Here is a 19,437-nt window from a genome sequence, read left to right as displayed (position 1 = left end):
ACAACAGACAACCATATCATCACAAACATTGTGGCAGGAAAAAGAAAATAAAACAGAACAGAGGCATAAGAAATCAAATAAGAAAATAAAGAAAAATCGAAATAAATAAAAAATACAGCACCAGACTACTACTAAAACTAATCTACTAACCACCAACCAAGTTATTGAAACCAATCGAAAGAAAACAAGGCACACCAATGGAACTGCTAATAAAAACACCCACGATGACTTTCTCTGTTGGACGAAAAAATCATTAGGGCGTTGAAAAATGTGACTGTGACACGAGTTATTTGCTTGTGAGGACTAAAGTTAGATTTTGTGTCAAAATCAAAGGCTAGAAACGACTGTGCGAATATCTATTGCGGAGTTATCGGTTCTGAAGGTTTGAAAAATGTTGTTGAATTAGTTAAATTGTGCATATGACAGCAATGAGAATGGTTGTTACAGACTTCGTGTTGCACATTTTTATTATCGATAATAATGTACACGAAATTTCTATTTTTTTTTTTCTTATTCTTAGGTGAGAAAGTGAAATTTTGGAAAACTTTAGTTTAGTAAATGTGGCGAACTATGTAGATTAAAACAACACTTTAAAACTTTGTTCACGAAACACATGTTTAGCAAGGAAGAGGAAGTAAACTTGTGGTCGTCAGAGGCAAGGATCATTTCAAAATGCACGAAAGGACCAGCAATTAAAAAAAACTCCAGTTTATTAAAAAGTCTCATAAATTGTTTTATAGTACTAAAATACGTAATTTTACAAAGTCCGATCTGGGTTATCAATATTTTCCCTGTATATATATTCACCATAGATATTTCAAAAACAGTTTGGATCGAGCACACATAACCTTCTGAAAGAATTTATTATGAAAAAAACATCAATAAAATATATTTTGTGACCTCAGATAACGAAAATGTGAATAAAAACGGTAGAATATGGCCCTAAATCATATATAAAACGCGAAAGCTTCTGGAGATGTTCAATGTTATAGCTACAAATTTCTTTTGTTCAGAGACCCATAATGAAATTTGATTTGGAACATTTCTTCTTTTGACACAACCCCAAAAAAGTGCGGTATTTTTAGAGATTGTGACTCAGTATGGGATAAATTTTAATTAAGAGTCTAAAAGTTTAACAAATAATTTCTACCTATAATATCTAATTTTGTAACGTCATTTTCTTAACAAAGTATTTTACTTAGATATCTAGTTTGTCCTGGAACTTACAGTTCAAAAATATTTGGGTGTTTTGTTGGCAAATTTGATGTATATATTTTCTTGATATATATTGCAAATACATATTTCATACTTACATTGAAATTTGATGGAGATTATTTTTGTCTTCGATGTCTTCTATCTAGAATGAAGTTTTGCGGGACAAAACTTAAACTCAGATAAAGTACAACATTAGCCCTAAAACGTGATTTTACTTTTGGCAGATTCCTGGCGTTTAGGTATGATTTAGAGTTTTGGTGTATTCGGCGACCTATAGTAAAATTGTATGACAAAAAATTTTGTAGAATATTTTGATCTGATACGATCACATTTTAAAGGAGTTTTTAAACGTTTCTGAAAAAGGGACCAAAAAGACCCCTTTGGGGACCTAAAAGACTCCTTATAAATTATAAATAAAACAAGTAAAAAAAGCGTTAAGTTCGGTCGGGCCGAACTTTTTATACCCTCCACCTCAAATTTCAGCCATTTCGGTGGATTAATGTGGCCACAACCTTCAAAATACCTAAATTCGGAAGGTACCGTTCTATGGGGGCTATATGATGGCATGGACCTATACCTACAAATTTCTGGGGGGAAGTTTTGTACGCCTAAAGAAGACTAAATACCAAATTTCAGCCATATCGGTGTGATAATGAGGCTAAAACGTTCAAAATATTGAAAATCGGGAGATAGTGTATTATGGGGGCTATATCAACACGTGGACCTATATAAACATTTTATGGTAGAAATGTTTCTTAGCCTCTTTAAACACAAAATACAAAGTTAAAACCGATTCTTTGGTCAAATGGGACTAATACATTCAAAATATATTAAAATGACGCGTACTTTATAAGGGATCTTATGTGGGGACTATACCAAAACGTGGACCTATATAACCCAACTTTGGTAGGAATGTTTTCTGGCCTCTGAAGACACAAACTACCAAATTACAACCAATTCTGTGGTCAAATGGGTCTAAAACATTCAAAATATATTAAAATGACGCGTACTTTATATGGGGCCTTATATGGAGGCTATACCAAAACGTGGACCTATATAACCCAACTTTGGTAGGAATATTTTTTGGCCTCTGGAGACACAAAGTACCAAATTACAACCAATTCGGTGGTAAAATGGGCCAAATATCTTAAAAATTCCTTAAAACGACGACGCGTCACGCGTCATTTTGTATGGGGGCTATACGAAAGCGTGGACCTACATAGCCCGCTTTCAATACCAAAAGTCCTACGTAAATATAACATATTTTCCCAAAATTTCATCAACCTACGTCAATCCGTTCGGACGCTAGAGTGATTTCCACAGACGGACAGACGGACAGACGGACGGACATGGCTATATCGATGTAGAATTGCACGCTGATCAAGAATATATATACTTTGTGGGGTCTACAATCATTATTTCGAGTAGTTACAAACGTAGTGACAAACTTAATATACCCCCATCCTATGGTGGAGGGTATAAAAATATGAAAAAAATTAACCCTAATAATTATACCCTACACCACTATGTGATAAGGGGTATTATGTGTTAGTGCATTTGTATGTAACATACAAAAGGAAGCGAGATAGACCCACAGTTCCTTCTAGGGATATACATAGAATCACTTTCTGAGTCGATTTATGCATGTCCGTCCGTCCGTCCGTTCGCAACATACAGGTCGCATTTGTTGACCGATTTCGCTGAAAATTGGGGAATACCATTTTTTTAGCCGTCGAAAGATCAAGTTCGAAGATGGGCTATATCGGTCCAAGTTTTGGTATAGCCCCCATATAACGGTACCTCCCGATTTAAAGTATTTTAAGGATCTTAGCCGCATTTGTTGCACAAACCAGCTGAAATTTTACATTTGAGGTTCCCAATGGCCGCGAAATTGCTCCACTAAAAATTGCCAAGATAGGTCCACGGTTCGGTATAGTCCCCATATAACGATACCTCCCGATTTAAGGTATTTTATGGATCCTAGCCACATCTTTGCCCAAACTAGCTGAAATTTTACATTTGAGGTTCTCAATGGCCGCGAAATTGCTCCACTAAAAATTGTCAAGATAGGTCCACGGTTCGGTATAGTCCCTATATAACGATACCTCCCGATTTAAGGTATTTTAGGGATCTTAGCCACATTTTTTGCTTGAACTAGCTGAAATTTTACATATGTGGTTCCCAGTGGCCACGAAATTTCGCCACTTAAATTGAGCCAAATTATATCGAAATCGGTTCAGATTTGGATATAGCTCCCATATATATGTATGTTCGCCCGATTTCACGTATTTGCTGCACCAAACACGCTATATACACGCTATCGTGCTCTCCGTCCGCCACATATGGTGGCATAGGGGTTTTTTACACCTTTCGGGCTGTTTTCCCAAGAAATATTGACTTGCCCCTGAAAAAATCTTTTACTGTCGTAATGGAGGTAGCGAATACAAATCGATTCAACAAAAATCAAAGTGATTCGAGAGCAGGTCTTAAAGTGAACTTATCCGAAATTTTGTGTGAGAGGTACCAGGAGGAGTAGACAAACATAGTCCATATTCGAACCTGATCTATATCTGGTAGATATATAAGGATGTGCAAGGTATGGATTACATCGGTCATTCCCTTCAAGAGTTATAGTGCGCAAAATTGTTCCGAACATTTTTTAAGTTTTGTGGTGTAGGTACCTGAGGGACTGGACCGATATGGCTTATCTTCGAACTTATACTAAGTTTGAACAAAATATTACGAAGGGCAAATTTTGGACCGAATCGACAGAACCGTTCGAGAGTTATCTTGCGCTCCAACCACTACACAAGGTGTCATAGGGGCTTTTTGCACCTTTCCGGCCATTTTCTCAGGATGTATGGACTTGCCTGTGATGAAACTTGTACCGTCGTATGGGGGGGAGTGAATACAAGTTGCTGCAACAAAGCGATTCGAGAGCAGGTCCAGGGAGGTACGCGAAGGAGTGGTCCGATTGAGTCCATATTGAAACCTTATCTAAGTCTGGTAGAAATTTCACGACATGCAAACTATGGACCAAACCGGTCACTCCCTTCAAAAGTTATCGTACGCACAAATTTTCCGAATATTTTCGAACTTTTGTGGGGGAGGTACCGGAAGGAGTGGACCGATATAACCCATCTTCGAATTTAAACTAAGTTTGGACAAAATATTACGAAAGCCAAATTTTGGACCAAATCGGCTCATCCGTTCGAGAGTTATCGTGCGCATCAGCCTGCAAGACAGACAGACGGACGGATATTGCTAAATCGACTCCAAATTGTCTAAAACACATTTCGTCCAAACATACTTGGGGTCCAAAATTGTTATTTCGATGAGGCACATTTTGCCCGTATGAAAGTGTGTATACCCTCGTTAGCATAAATGCTGAGGGTATAAAAATCACCTCATATTGGTCAGAGGTTAGCAAAGAAAAAATCTTTAAAAATCGGTATTTATTGATCAGAAGATATCTCTGAAAATTTCTTGAAAAATTGAATTTTATTGGTCAGATATAAGCTCAGGAAAATACTTAGAAAAATCACATCATATTGAAAGTGACAAAAACATTTTTAAAAAATAATCTTTTACTGATCAGAGCTTACCTTAGAAAAAAATTCTTTGAAAATTTACATTTTATCGGTCGTTAACTCAAAAAAGCTCTCTAAAAATAACATTTATTGGTCTGAGGTTAGCTCAGAAAAAAACTTAAAAAATACCTTTTATTGGTCAGGTGTTAGCTCAAAAAATTCATCGTTTATTGGTCAGAGGTCTCAGAAAAGTTCTTTTAAAATTAATGTTTTTTTGGTCAGAGGTTAGCTCAGAAAAATTGTTCACAAAACTACCTTTTATTGCTCAGAGGTTAACTGAGAAAAATTCGATTAAAAATCATCCTTTATTGGTCAGAGGTTAGTAAAAAAATATATTGAAAAATTACGTTTTATAAGTCAGAGGCCAACTCAGAAAAATTCGTAGAAAAATTACTGGTCAGAGGATATGTCAAAAAATTGTTTCAAAAATCTCCACTTAATGATCGGAGGATATCTCAGAAAAATTTGTTTAAAATGAATGTTTTTTTTTGTCAGAGGTTAGCTCAGAAAAAATCTTCACAAATTCTATTAAAAATCATCTTTTATTGGTCAGAGATTAGTAAGAAAATATATTGAAAAATTACGTTTTATTAGTCAGAGATCAGCTCACAAAAATTCTTAGAAAAACAAATTGTTTCAAAAATCTCCACTTATTGATCAGAGGATATCTCAGAAAAATTCTTTTAAAATGTATGTTTTAGCTCAGAAAAACTCTTCACAAAACTACCTTTTAATGCTCAGAAGTTAGCTGAGAAAAATTAGATTAAAATAATCTTTTATTGGTCAGAGATTAGTAAGAAAATATATTAAAAAATTAAGTTTTATTAGTCAGAGGTCAGCTCAGAAAAATTCTTAGGAAAATTAACTTATATTAGTCAAAGGTTAGCTCAGAATAAAACTAAAAGAACACCTTTTATTGATCAGAGGTTAGCACATAAAGTTCTATAAAAATAATATTTTATTGGTCAGAGTTTAGGTCAGAACAGTTTCTGAGGATATCTCAGAAAAATTATTTAATTTTTTTTTTTTTTTTTGACAAGGTTATCTCAAAAATTATTAAATTATTAAAAAACACATTTTATTGGTCAGTTGTTAGTAAGCTCAGAAAATATATTGAAAAATTACATTCTATTAGTCAGAGGTCAGCTCAGAGAAATTCTTAGAAAAATTCTAAGAAAAATTACCTTATATTTGTCACACAACACATTTTATTGGTTAGAGGTAAGCTAAGAAAATTTCTTTAAAAAAATCGTAATTTATTGATCAAGATATATCAGAAAAAATTGTTAAAAATCCATTTTTATTGGTCAGAGGTTAGCTCAAAACATTCAATAAAAATCATATATTTATTGGTCCGAGCTTAGCTCAGAAAATTTCTGGAAAAATTACATTTTATTCGCTAGAAGTTAGCTCAGAAAAATACTTTAATAATTCCGTTTTATTGTCAGAGGATAGCTCAGAAAATTTCTTAGAAAAAGCTTTTATTAGTCAAAGGTTAACTCAGAAAATTTTTTAAAACTCACCTTTTGTTGGTCAGTGCTTAGCTCAGATCTTGAAAATCCCCTTTTATTGGTAAGAATTTAGCTCAGAAAATTCTTTAAAAAACCAACATTTATTGATCAAAAGATATCTGAGAAAAATTCTTTAAAAATTTCCTTTTTTGGTCAAAGGATAGGTCAAAATATTCTTTCAAAAATCTCCACTTATTGATCATTTTGATATTTTTTAAAGAATATTTTTAATCAGGTGTCTATTTAAACGAGGATTTTTTTAAAGAATATTTTTAGGTGTCTATTAAAACCTGGATTTTTTAAAGAATATTTTTTCAGGTGTTTATTAAAACGTGGATTTTTTTAAAGAATATTTTTAGAGGTGCCTATTACAACGTGGATTTTTTAAAGAATATTTTTAGAGGTGTCTACTAAACCGTGGATTTTTTTAAAGAATATTTTTGTCTACTAAAAGCATAAAAAAATAAATACAATTTTTTGTCCATTTTTCCTTTTATTGGTCAGAATTTAGCTCAGAAATTTCTTTCAAAAAATCAGCATTTATTGATCAAAAGATATCTGAGAAAAGTTCTTTAAAAAGTCCCTTTTTTGGTCAAAGGATAGGTCAAAATATTCTTTCAAAAAACTCCACTTATTGATCAGAGGATATCTCAGAAAAATTCTTTTAAAACATACATTTTATTGGTCAGAGGTTAGCTCAGAAAAATTCTTCGCGAAGCTACATTTTATGGGTAAAGGTTAGCTGAGAAAAATTTAGAAAATATAAAAAAATTTCATTTTATTTGTCAGAGGTCAGATTAGAGTTAGCTCTAAAAAAATCTTTTAAAAATCGTCATTTATTGATCAAAATATATTTCAGAAAAATTCTTTAAAAATTTCCTTTCATTGGAAAATTCTATAGAAATCTATAGAAATCATATTTTATTGGTCAGAGGTTAGGTCAGAAAAGTTCTTTCAAGTATCTCCACTTATTGATGGTCAGCTCAGAGAAATTCTTAAAAAATTACCTTATATTATCAATTAGTCAAGGGCTAGCTCAGAAAAAAATTTAAAAAGCTCCTTTTATTGGACAGAGGTTAGCTCAGAAAAATTCTTTAAAACCGTCATTTATTGATCAAGAGATAACTCAGAAAAATGTTTTTGTAAATTTCCTTTTATTGATCAGAGGTTAGCTCAAAAAATTCTATAGAAATCATATTTTATTGGTCAGAAGTTAAATCAGAAATAAATTTAAAAAAATCACGTTTTTTCTCAGAAGTTAGCTCAGATAAGTCTTTCAAAAATCAGAAAATTTTTGTGGTCTTTAAAAAATCGCCATTTATTGGTCAGAGGTTAACTTAGAAAAATATTTTAAAAATCACCTTTTATTGGTCAGAGGTTAGGCCAGAAAATTTCATTAAAACATCACATTTTATTACTCAGAGATTAGGTAAAAAAATCTTAAAAAAAACACGTTTTATTAATCAGAGATGAGCACAGAAAAATTCTTTAAAAATCACCTTTTATTCCTCAGACGGTATCTCAGGAAAATTCCTTAAAAATCACTTTGTATTGGTCATAGGTTAGCTATTCCAAGGAAAATTGTCCTTTATTCCGAAAAATTCTTAAGAAATACCATTTATTGATCAGTTGATATCTACGAAAATTTCTTGAAGAATGGCATTTTATTGCTTAGATGTTCCTCAAAAATAAATTCTTTAAAAAATCACTCACAGGTAATCTCACAAAAATTCGTTACAACTCTCCCTTTATTGGTCAGAGGTTAGAAAAAATAAATAAATAAATTTTGTAGATCAGAGAGTATCTTAGGTTAACTCAGAAAAATTCATTAGAATCGACTTTTACTGTTCACAGGATAATTCCAACAAAAAATCTTTAAAAAAACACCTTCTAGTCAGAGATAACCTCAGAAAAACTTATTTCTCTTACTAAGCATATACGTCCCTACTGCTTTCGTAAAATTTAGCAAACTTTGTAGTTTCACAGGCAATTTTGCTGAGCACACTTGTTAGTGCAAAAGTAGAATCCATGCCCTTCATTTTATGGTATTGTTCAATAGTCACAGTTGGCTTTGAAGTTTAAACTTTAGAATTTTTTTTTATTCCTTTCTATTCTTCCTCTTTTCAAATAGCAAAAAAAATCCACCTTTGCTGTTTTCTTTCGAGTTTTCAAAGCACGTATTGAAAACCAATACTAACTAACCCTGGGTGGGGATACCTAGGAAGCAGACAAGAAGTCAAATAGAAAAAATAATAAATGTTCTTGTTTTCTTCTTTTTAACGTCTTTGGTCAGATTTTTTGCTAAATAGGAATTCTTAAGATATTTTTCATCTTCTCCAATATGTAAAAGTTAGCCAATGTTAAACTTTTCAACAACTTCTTAGGTTTCTTTTTAAGTTTAGGGTCGTTTTTTTGTTGTTCTATTTTTAAGATAAAGGTGGACAGAGTTGCCGTGATAGTTGTAATTTATTTGTTTAAGAATATTTTTCAGATGTCTATTAAAACGTGGATTTTTTAAAGAATATTTTTAAGGTCAACAACAAAACGAAAATTTGTTAAAAAATATTTTCTGGTGTCTATTTAAACATGGATTTTTATGGAATATTTTTAGTGGTGTCTATTAAAACGTGGTTTTTTAAAGAATATTTTTAGAGGTGTCTATTAAAACCTGGATTTTTTGAAGAATATTTTTAGAGGTGTCTATTAAAACGTGGATATTTTAAAGAATATTTTTAGAGGTGTCTATTAAAACCTGGTTTTTTAAAGAATATTTTTAGAGGTGTCTATTAACACGTAGATTTTTTAAAGAATATTTTTAGAGGTGTCAATTAAAATGTAGATTTTTTAAAGAATATTTTTAGAGGTGTCAATTAAAACGTAGATTTTTTTAAGAATATTTTTAGAGATGTCTATTAAAACCTGGATTTTTTAAAGAATATTTTTAGAGGTGTCTATTAACACGTAGATTTTTTAAAGAATATTTTTAGAGGTGTCAATTAAAATGTAGATTTTTTAAAGAATATTTTTAGAGGTGTCTACTAAAAGGTGGATTTTTTAAAGAATATTTTTAGAGGTGTCTACTAAAACGTGGATTGTTTAAAGAATATTTTTAGATGTGTCTGCTAAAACGTGGATTTTTTAAAGAATATTTTTAGAGGTGTCTACTAAAACGTGGATTTTTTAAAGAATATTTTTAGAGGTGTCTACTAAAACGTGGATTTTTTAAAGAATATTTTTAGAGGTGTCTATTAAAACGTGGATTTTTTAAAAAATATTTTTAGAGGTGTCTATTAAAACGTGGATTTTTTAAAGAATATTTTTAGAGGTGTCTATTAAAACGTGGATTTTTTAAAGAATATTTTTAGAGGTGTCTATTAAAACGTGGATTTTTTAAAGAATATTTTTAGAGATGTCTATTAAAACGTGGATTTTTTAAAGAACATTTTTAGAGGTGTCTATTAAAACGTGGATTTTTTAAAGAATATTTTTAGAGGTGTCTATTAAAACGTGGATTTTTTAAAGAATATTTTTAGAGGTGTCTACTAAAACGTGGATTTTTTAAAGAATATTTTCAGAGGTGTCTACTAAAACATGGATTTTTTAAAGAATATTTTTAGAGGTGTCTACTAAAACGTGGATTTTTTAAAGAATATTTTTAGAGGTGTCTATTAAAACGTGGATTTTTTAAAGAATATTTTTAGAGGTGTCTATTAAAACGTGGATTTTTCAAAGAATATTTTTAGAGGTGTCTATTAAAACGTGGATTTTTTAAAGAATATTTTTAGAGGTGTCTATTAAAACGTGGATTTTTTAAAGAATATTTTTAGAGGTGTCTACTAAAACGTGGATTTTTTAAAGAATATTTTTAGAGGTGTCTATTAAAACGTGGATTTTTCAAAGAATATTTTTAGAGGTGTCTATTAAAACGTGGATTTTTTAAAGAATATTTTTAGAGGTGTCTACTAAAACGTGGATTTTTTAAAGAATATTTTTAGAGGTGTCTATTAAAACGTGGATTTTTTAAAGAATATTTTTAGAGGTGTCTATTAAAACGTGGATTTTTTAAAGAATATTTTTAGAGGTGTTTATTAAAACGTGGATTTTTTAAAGAATATTTTCAGAGGTGTCTACTAAAACATGGATTTTTTAAAGAATATTTTTAGAGGTGTCTACTAAAACGTGGATTTTTTAAAGAATATTTGCAGAGGTGTCTACTAAAACATGGATTTTTTAAAGAATATTTTTAGAGGTGTCTACTAAAACGTGGATTTTTTAAAGAATATTTTTAGAGGTGTCTACTAAAACATGGATTTTTTAAAGAATATTTTTAGAGGTGTTTATTAAAACGTGGATTTTTTAAAGAATATTTTCAGAGGTGTCTACTAAAACATGGATTTTTTAAAGAATATTTTTAGAGGTGTCTACTAAAACGTGGATTTTTTAAAGAATATTTTTAGAGGTGTTTATTAAAACGTGGATTTTTTAAAGAATATTTTTAGAGGTGTCTATTAAAACGTGGATTTTTTAAAGAATATTTTTAGAGGTGTCTACTAAAACGTGGATTTTTCAAAGAATATTTTTAGAGGTGTCTATTAAAACGTGGATTTTTTAAAGAATATTTTTAGAGGTGTCTACTAAAACGTGGATTTTTTAAAGAATATTTTTAGAGGTGTCTATTAAAACGTGGATTTTTCAAAGAATATTTTTAGAGGTGTCTATTAAAACGTGGATTTTTTAAAGAATATTTTTAGAGGTGTCTACTAAAACGTGGATTTTTTAAAGAATATTTTTAGAGGTGTCTATTAAAACGTGGATTTTTTAAAGAATATTTTTAGAGGTGTTTATTAAAACGTGGATTTTTTAAAGAATATTTTCAGAGGTGTCTACTAAAACATGGATTTTTTAAAGAATATTTTTAGAGGTGTCTACTAAAACGTGGATTTTTTAAAGAATATTTTTAGAGGTGTCTATTAAAACGTGGATTTTTTAAAGAATATTTTTAGAGGTGTCTATTAAAACGTGGATTTTTTAAAGAATATTTTTAGAGGTGTCTACTAAAACGTGGATTTTTCAAAGAATATTTTTAGAGGTGTCTATTAAAACGTGGATTTTTTAAAGAATATTTTTAGAGGTGTCTACTAAAACGTGGATTTTTTAAAGAATATTTTTAGAGGTGTCTATTAAAACGTGGATTTTTTAAAGAATATTTTTAGAGGTGTCTATTAAAACGTGGATTTTTTAAAGAATATTTTTAGAGGTGTTTATTAAAACGTGGATTTTTTAAAGAATATTTTTAGAGGTGTCTACTAAAACGTGGATTTTTTAAAGAATATTTTTAGAGGTGTCTATTAAAACGTGGATTTTTCAAAGAATATTTTTAGAGGTGTCTATTAAAACGTGGATTTTTTAAAGAATATTTTTAGAGGTGTCTACTAAAACGTGGATTTTTTAAAGAATATTTTTAGAGGTGTCTATTAAAACGTGGATTTTTTAAAGAATATTTTTAGAGGTGTCTATTACAACGTGGATTTTTTAAAGAATATTTTTAGAGGTGTTTATTAAAACGTGGATTTTTTAAAGAATATTTTCAGAGGTGTCTACTAAAACATGGATTTTTTAAAGAATATTTTTAGAGGTGTCTACTAAAACGTGGATTTTTTAAAGAATATTTTTAGAGGTGTCTATTAAAACGTGGATTTTTTAAAGAATATTTTTAGAGGTGTCTATTAAAACGTGGATTTTTTAAAGAATATTTTTAGAGGTGTCTACTAAAACGTGGATTTTTTAAAGAATATTTTTAGAGGTGTCTATTAAAACGTGGATTTTTTAAAGAATATTTTTAGAGGTGTCTACTAAAACGTGGATTTTTTAAAGAATATTTTTAGAGGTGTCTATTAAAACGTGGATTTTTTAAAGAATATTTTTAGAGGTGTTTATTAAAACGTGGATTTTTTAAAGAATATTTTTAGAGGTGTCTATTAAAACGTGGATTTTTTAAAGAATATTTTTAGAGGTGTCTATTAAAACGTGGATTTTTTAAAGAATATTTTTAGAGGTGTCTATTAAAACGTGGATTTTTTAAAGAATATTTTTAGAGGTGTCTATTAAAACTTGGATTTTTTAAAGAATATTTTTAGAGGTGTCTATTAAAACGTGGATTTTTTAAAGAATATTTTTAGAGGTGTCTATTAAAACGTGGATTTTTTAAAGAATATTTTTAGAGGTGTCTATTAAAACGTGGATTTGTTAAAGAATATTTTTAGAGGTGTCTATTAAAACGTGGATTTTTGAAGAATATTTTTAGAGGTGTCTATTAAAACGTGGATTTGTTAAAGAATATTTTTAGAGGTGTCTATTAAAACGTGGATTTTTGAAGAATATTTTTAGAGGTGTCTATTAAAACGTGGATTTTTGAAGAATATTTTTAGAGGTGTCTATTAAAACGTGGATTTTTGAAGAATATTTTTAGAGGTGTCTATTAAAACGTGGATTTTTGAAGAATATTTTTAGAGGTGTCTATTAAAACGTGGATTTTTGAAGAATATTTTTAGAGGTGTCTATTAAAACGTGGATTTTTGAAGAATATTTTTAGAGGTGTCTATTAAAACGTGGATTTTTTGAAGAATATTTTTAGAGGTGTCTACTAAAACGTGGATTTTTTAAAGAATATTTTCAGAGGTGTCTACTAAAACATGGATTTTTTAAAGAATATTTTTAGAGGTGTCTATTAAAACGTGGATTTTTTAAAGAATATTTTTAGAGGTGTCTATTAAAACGTGGATTTTTTAAAGAATATTTTTAGAGGTGTCTATTAAAACAATATTTTTTCAGGTGCCTATTAAAAGGTGGTACTTTTAATAAATGAATTTTTTTAGGGATATTTTTTTCAGGTCCCTTTTGAAACATGGAATTTTTAAAAAATATTTATTCAGGCGTCTATTAAAAGGTGGATTTATTAAAGAATATTTTTAAGGTGCCTATTAGGTTTATAATCCTAAAATTATCCGTCCATTTTTGAAACAAAAATCTAAATTAGGCAACGCAATTTTTTTCCTCCTCAACTAGTTTGAGCCTCTGTCTCCCCTCACACCCACCAATCCCACGCATTACGTTAAAGTTTTCCAATATTATTGTAGTTTCAATCCGAGTTATTTTTTCTATTTCTAAAAGAAATGCCAAGAAATAATAATCAAGGAATGGAAACTTTAATACAAAGCAGAACAGAAAAAAGGAAAAGAAAAAAAACAACTTCCTTAAAAAATATCTCCAACTATAGTTGTTTGAAAACTTTGCGAAAAGAGAAGATGGTTGAACGGTTGTCGGTCAATTCACATGGCTATTGTGAATGGGAAAAGGTGAAATGGGGATAACATACAGACGTTTGACATTGTTGAATATCTTGGTTATCTTTTTCAAGACTTTTTTCGCAGCATATATCTTTTACAAAAGCCATAAATATTTTAACCCAATAGCAAGCATATAACATGGTTTAAAGCCAATTTTGGAAGAAAGGAAACTTTGAATTTTTTCTTAGGTTTTTTTATTTCATTATTGAATAGTTGCTGTTCCTTCGGCTACTGTATAGAAAAAAAATATTTAAGGAATTTCACATTGTTCATAAGATGACCATAAAATATCAATTGTTATTGTGACCATGGTATTTCTTTGTTGAACAGCTCACTGAAAACTTTGTGTTTTATTACCTAAACCTCCACTAAGAAAAGTTATAGCGATTATTTGATTTATTTTTTAGAAAACTTTTATTTAGTTGTTGAATCGAAAAATACTTTTTTTATTGGATTTTAATGCGAATTCGATGAAATTAAATAACAGATAAAATTATTTCGACAAGCAAACGCAGAAGAAAAATATTTTTCTCTGTATGATAATGAGAACCATAGTATATTTCGATCCGGCCAAACCATGTTAATGGATATGACATAATATGATTGAAGCAACAATAGAATGAATAATCTTTTTGTTGTAATAATCAATCAAAAAATATTTAGTAAATGCTCATCCACAGTTTGTGTGCTCGACTGCCACAATCGGTATAAAAACAACCACACGGCTTTGGTGAATGTGCCACCATATTATATGGTATATTTTTACCATATCTTTATAATTCATATTTTCCTCTCAAAAAATAGTGAAAGGAATAGTATCTTTTCATGGTAGAGATACATTTTCCATTATTTTCCAATATTTACATGTAAAATGTCATTCCATATCTTACCGTCAACTCTAATAAAAAATTATATTAATACGGCTCTATAGTTGGCACTTGTTAATTATTTAATTCATTTTACTTAACCGAATTGAATTGTAATAATTCAATTAAGCATTTGTCTGGAATTATTATTACAGTAGTTGAATTGTGGTTGGAGGTCATCATCAGCGGTACACAGCGTCATTATTGGACATTGATTTGTTTTGACACTTACCTGAAAAGAGAAACAAACACAGACAAATGAAAATTAAATTAGTTATGATGCCGATAACAATAAATTAATTAATTTATAGCGAATATAATAGGAAAATACACATGTTTCAATTCAACACAAACGATAAAAATATCGACAAATTTCATAATCCACCAATAATAATAAAACTTTACAAATCATGGTCATTAAATAAAATATTGATGTCATCAACATAATCACAAAATAACAATCAAAATATTTCAAAAGCATAACAATTGATGGCGTGATTTTTAACTAGAATTGCAAGCAAAAACACATAAAAACTATGCATAATAAAATCACAATAAATACATACATAATATATAAAAAAAATTGAATAATTACACCTATGTGTTGAATGGGGCTGAAAAGTCCTGGGCAAATTTTGGATTTTTAAACAATATTTTTCAAATTGGCCAACAAAACGTAAATTTTTTAAACTATATGTATCAAAGTGACCAAATATACATGGATTTTTTAAACAATATTTTTTTAAAGTAACCAACAAAACATGGATTTTTAAAGAATATTTTTTCAGACTCCAACAAAACGTGGATTTTTTAAAAAATATTCTTCAGACACCAAAAAAACTTGGATTTTTTAAAGAAAAATTTTCAGACACCAAAAAAACGTGGATATTTTTAAAGCATATTCTTTTCGGACACCAACAAAACGTGGAGTTTTTTTAAAGAATATTTTTTTAGACACCAACAAAACGTGCATTTTTTAAAGAATATTTTTCCAAACACCAACAAAACTTGGATTTTATAAAGATTATTTTTTTAATATGCCAACAAAACGTGGATTTTTTAAAGAATAATTTTTCCAGACACCAACAAAACGTGGATTTTTTAAAGAATAATTTTTCCAGACACCAAGAAAACGTGGATTTTTTAAAGAATATTTTTTCCAGACACCAACAAAACGTGGATTTTTTAAAGAATATTTTTCCAGACACCAACAAAACGTGGATTTTTTAAAGAATAATTTTTCCAAACACCAACAAAACGTGGATTTTTTAAAGAATAATTTTTCCAGACACCAACAAAACGTGGATTTTTTAAAGAATAATTTTTCCAGACACCAACAAAACGTTGATTTTCAAAGAATAATTTTTCCAGACACCAACAAAACGTGGATTTTTAAAGAATAATTTTTCCAGACACCAACAATACGTGGATTTTTAAAGAATAATTTTTCCAGACACCAACAAAACGTGGATGTTTTAAAGAATAATTTTTCCAGACACCAACAAAACGTGGATTTTTTAAAGAATAATTTTTCCAGACACCAACAAAACGTGGATTTTTTAAAGAATAATTTTTCCAGACACCAACAAAACGTGGATTTTTTAAAGAATAATTTTTCCAGACACCAACAAAACGTGGATTTTTTAAAGAATAATTTTTCCAGACACCAACAAAACGTGGATTTTTTAAAGAATAATTTTTCCAGACACCAACAAAACGTGGATTTTTTAAAGAATATTTTTTCCAGACACCAACAAAACGTAGATTTTTTAAAGAATAATTTTTCCAGACACCAACAAAACGTGGATGTTTTAAAGAATAATTTTTCCAGACACCAACAAAACGTGGATTTTTTAAAGAATAATTTTTCCAGACACCAACAATACGTGGATTTTTAAAGAATAATTTTTCCAGACACCAACAAAACGTGGATGTTTTAAAGAATAATTTTTCCAGACACCAACAAAACGTGGATTTTTTAAAGAATAATTTTTCCAGACACCAACAAAACGTGGATTTTTTAAAGAATAATTTTTCCAGACACCAACAAAACGTGGATTTTTTAAAGAATAATTTTTCCAGACACCAACAAAACGTGGATTTTCAAAGAATAATTTTTCCAGACACCAACAAAACGTGGATTTTTAAAGAATAATTTTTCCAGACACCAACAATACGTGGATTTTTAAAGAATAATTTTTCCAGACACCAACAAAACGTGGATGTTTTAAAGAATAATTTTTCCAGACACCAACAAAACGTGGATGTTTTAAAGAATATTTTTTCCAGACACCAACAAAACGTGGATTTTTTAAAGAATATTTTTTCCAGACACCAACAAAACGTGGATTTTTTAAAGAATAATTTTTCCAGACACCAACAAAACGTGGATTTTTTAAAGAATAATTTTTCCAGACACCAACAAAACGTGGATTTTTTAAAGAATAATTTTTCCAGACACCAACAAAACGTGGATTTTTTAAAGAATAATTTTTCCAGACACCAACAAAACGTGGATTTTTTAAAGAATAATTTTTCCAGACACCAACAAAACGTGGATTTTTTAAAGAATAATTTTTCCAGACACCAACAAAACGTGGATTTTTTAAAGAATAATTTTTCCAGACACCAACAAAACGTGGATTTTTTAAAGAATATTTTTTCCAGACACTAACAAAACGTGGATTTTTTAAAGAATATTTTTTCCAGACACCAACAAAACGTGGATTTTTTAAAGAATATTTTTTCCAGACACCAACAAAACGTGGATTTTTTAAAGAATATTTTTTCCAGACACCAACAAAACGTGGATTTTTTAAAGAATAATTTTTCCAGACGCCAACAAAACGTGGATTTTTTAAAGAATAATTTTTCCAGACGCCAACAAAACGTGGATTTTTTAAAGAATAATTTTTCCAGACACCAACAAAACGTGGATTTTTTTTAAATAATGTTTTTTTCCAGACACCAACAAAACGTGGATTTTTTTTTAAATAATATTTTTTTTTTCAGACACCAACAAAACGTGGATTTTGTAAAGAATATTTTTCAGGTGACCAACAAAACGTGGATTTTGTAAAGAATATTTTTCAGGTGACCAACAATACGTGGATTTTTTAACGAAGATTTTTTCTGTGACCAATAAAACGTTGTTTTAATAAAGAATATTCTTTTTCAGGTGAACAACAAAACGTGGTTTTTTTAAAGAATATTTTTCAAAGTGAACAACAAAACGTGGATTTTTTAAAGAATATTTTTCAAAGTGAACAACAAAACATGGATTTTTTAAAGAATATTTTTCAAAGTGAACAACAAAACGTGGATTTTTTAATGAATATTTTTCAAAGTGAACAACAAAACGTGGATTTTTTAATGAATATTTTTCAAAGTGAACAACAAAACGTGGATTTTTAAAGAATATTTTTCAAAGTGAACAACAAAACGTGGATTTTTTAATGAATATTTTTCAAAGTGAACAACAAAACGATTATTTTTTCAGCTGACCAGCAAAACATGGATTTTTTAAAGAATTTTTTTCCAGACACCAACAAAACGTGGATTTTTTAAAGAATTTTTTTTTCCAGACACCAACAAAACATGGATTTTTTAAAGAATTTTTTTCCAGACACCAACAAAACGTGGATTTTTTAAAGAATTTTTTTTCCAGACACCAACAAAACGTGGATTTTTTAAAGAATGTTTTTTCCAGACACCAACAAAACGTGGATTTTTTAAAGAATATTTTTTCCAGACACCAACAAAACGTGGATTTTTTAAAGAATATTTTTTTCAGACACCAACAAAACGTGGATTTTTTAAAGCATATTTTTCCAGACACCAACAAAACGTGGATTTCTTAAAGAATATTTTTCAGACACCAAAAAAACGTGGATTTTTTAAACAATATTTTTTTCAGACACCAACAAAACGTGGATTTTTTAAACAATATTTTTTTCAGACACCAACAAAACATGGATTTTTTAAACAATATTTTTTTCAGACACCAACAAAACGTGGATTTTTTAAACAATATTTTTTTCAGACACCAACAAAACATGGATTTTTTAAACAATATTTTTTTCAGACACCAACAAAACGTGGATTTTTTAAACAATATTTTTTTCAGACACCAACAAAACATGGATTTTTTAAACAATATTTTTTTCAGACACCAACAAAACGTGGATTTTTTTAAAAATATATACATATCTTATTTTTGGTCCATAATTTTTCATCCTAACTTTAAAGTATATTTAAATCTTGTTGGTATTGCATTCTAACGACCAAATGAAAACTTTAATCAACCAAAAAACATAACACCAATGCATATCTAAAATAAATTTAACGACAACAAAAAATCACAGTAAAATAAATTAACATGTAAATAACACAAATAGACAACTGACTGTCATACGCACACATTTGTACACATACACTCACTAACACACATGTATACAATATGTCAGCAATTAAATATTTAAATATAATTTTCAACATAAACGAAAAGATCTGATGATAAAAATGCCAAAACATCAGTGCAGGAGTGAATGACTAGATAAGACCCATCAAATGTAGCTTGGGGAACAACAAATCCGATGCCATTTTTTTTTTTTTTGTTTTTTGCGGAGGAACAGGCCTTATCAACAACAACAGCATAACAGTGTTTCAAACGGTGACAAACATGTCTGTCTATCGTGTTGAAGATGATGTTGCTAAATGGGAGAAGGGTGGCTGCAATGCCAATCATGGTGTGCAGTTGAACCGCATTCTTCCCTTGGGAGGGATTTAAATGTAGTGTTGCCGGCATTGCACCACCAGCAAACGGCATTAACATGCAGACATTCAGCAGGCACTCACATAGATGCTATGAACCAGTAAGCTAGCTGGAAAATAGTTGCAAAAGTGCAAT

At 29.5% G+C, this 19,437-nt stretch overlaps 1 protein-coding gene across 9 annotated transcripts in view; it reads right to left on the bottom strand.

Annotated features, from left to right (window-relative positions):
- The window catches only part of LOC141398713 (neurobeachin-like), a 906,809-nt gene that overhangs the window by 699,328 nt on the left and 188,044 nt on the right, over positions 1 to 19,437 (bottom strand). Inside the window, exon 3 of one of the 9 annotated variants that reach the window (XM_073976292.1) lies at positions 12,656 to 14,760. The exons of the other annotated variants lie outside the window; for them this stretch is intronic. Coding sequence (XP_073832393.1) covers positions 14,650 to 14,760 — 111 coding nt within the window. The 3' untranslated portion in view covers positions 12,656 to 14,649. Of the gene's footprint in view, positions 1 to 12,655; positions 14,761 to 19,437 lie in introns of those variants that run through there. 9 annotated transcript variants of the gene reach the window in all.

The sequence above is a fragment of the Musca autumnalis genome, unplaced genomic scaffold, assembly GCF_047663935.1.
Source record: "Musca autumnalis isolate F117 unplaced genomic scaffold, ASM4766393v1 scaffold_3, whole genome shotgun sequence".
Classification (NCBI taxonomy): Eukaryota; Metazoa; Arthropoda; class Insecta; order Diptera; family Muscidae; genus Musca; species Musca autumnalis.
Note: the sequence above shows the minus strand (reverse complement) of the source record. Positions and strands in the feature narration are given on the sequence as shown.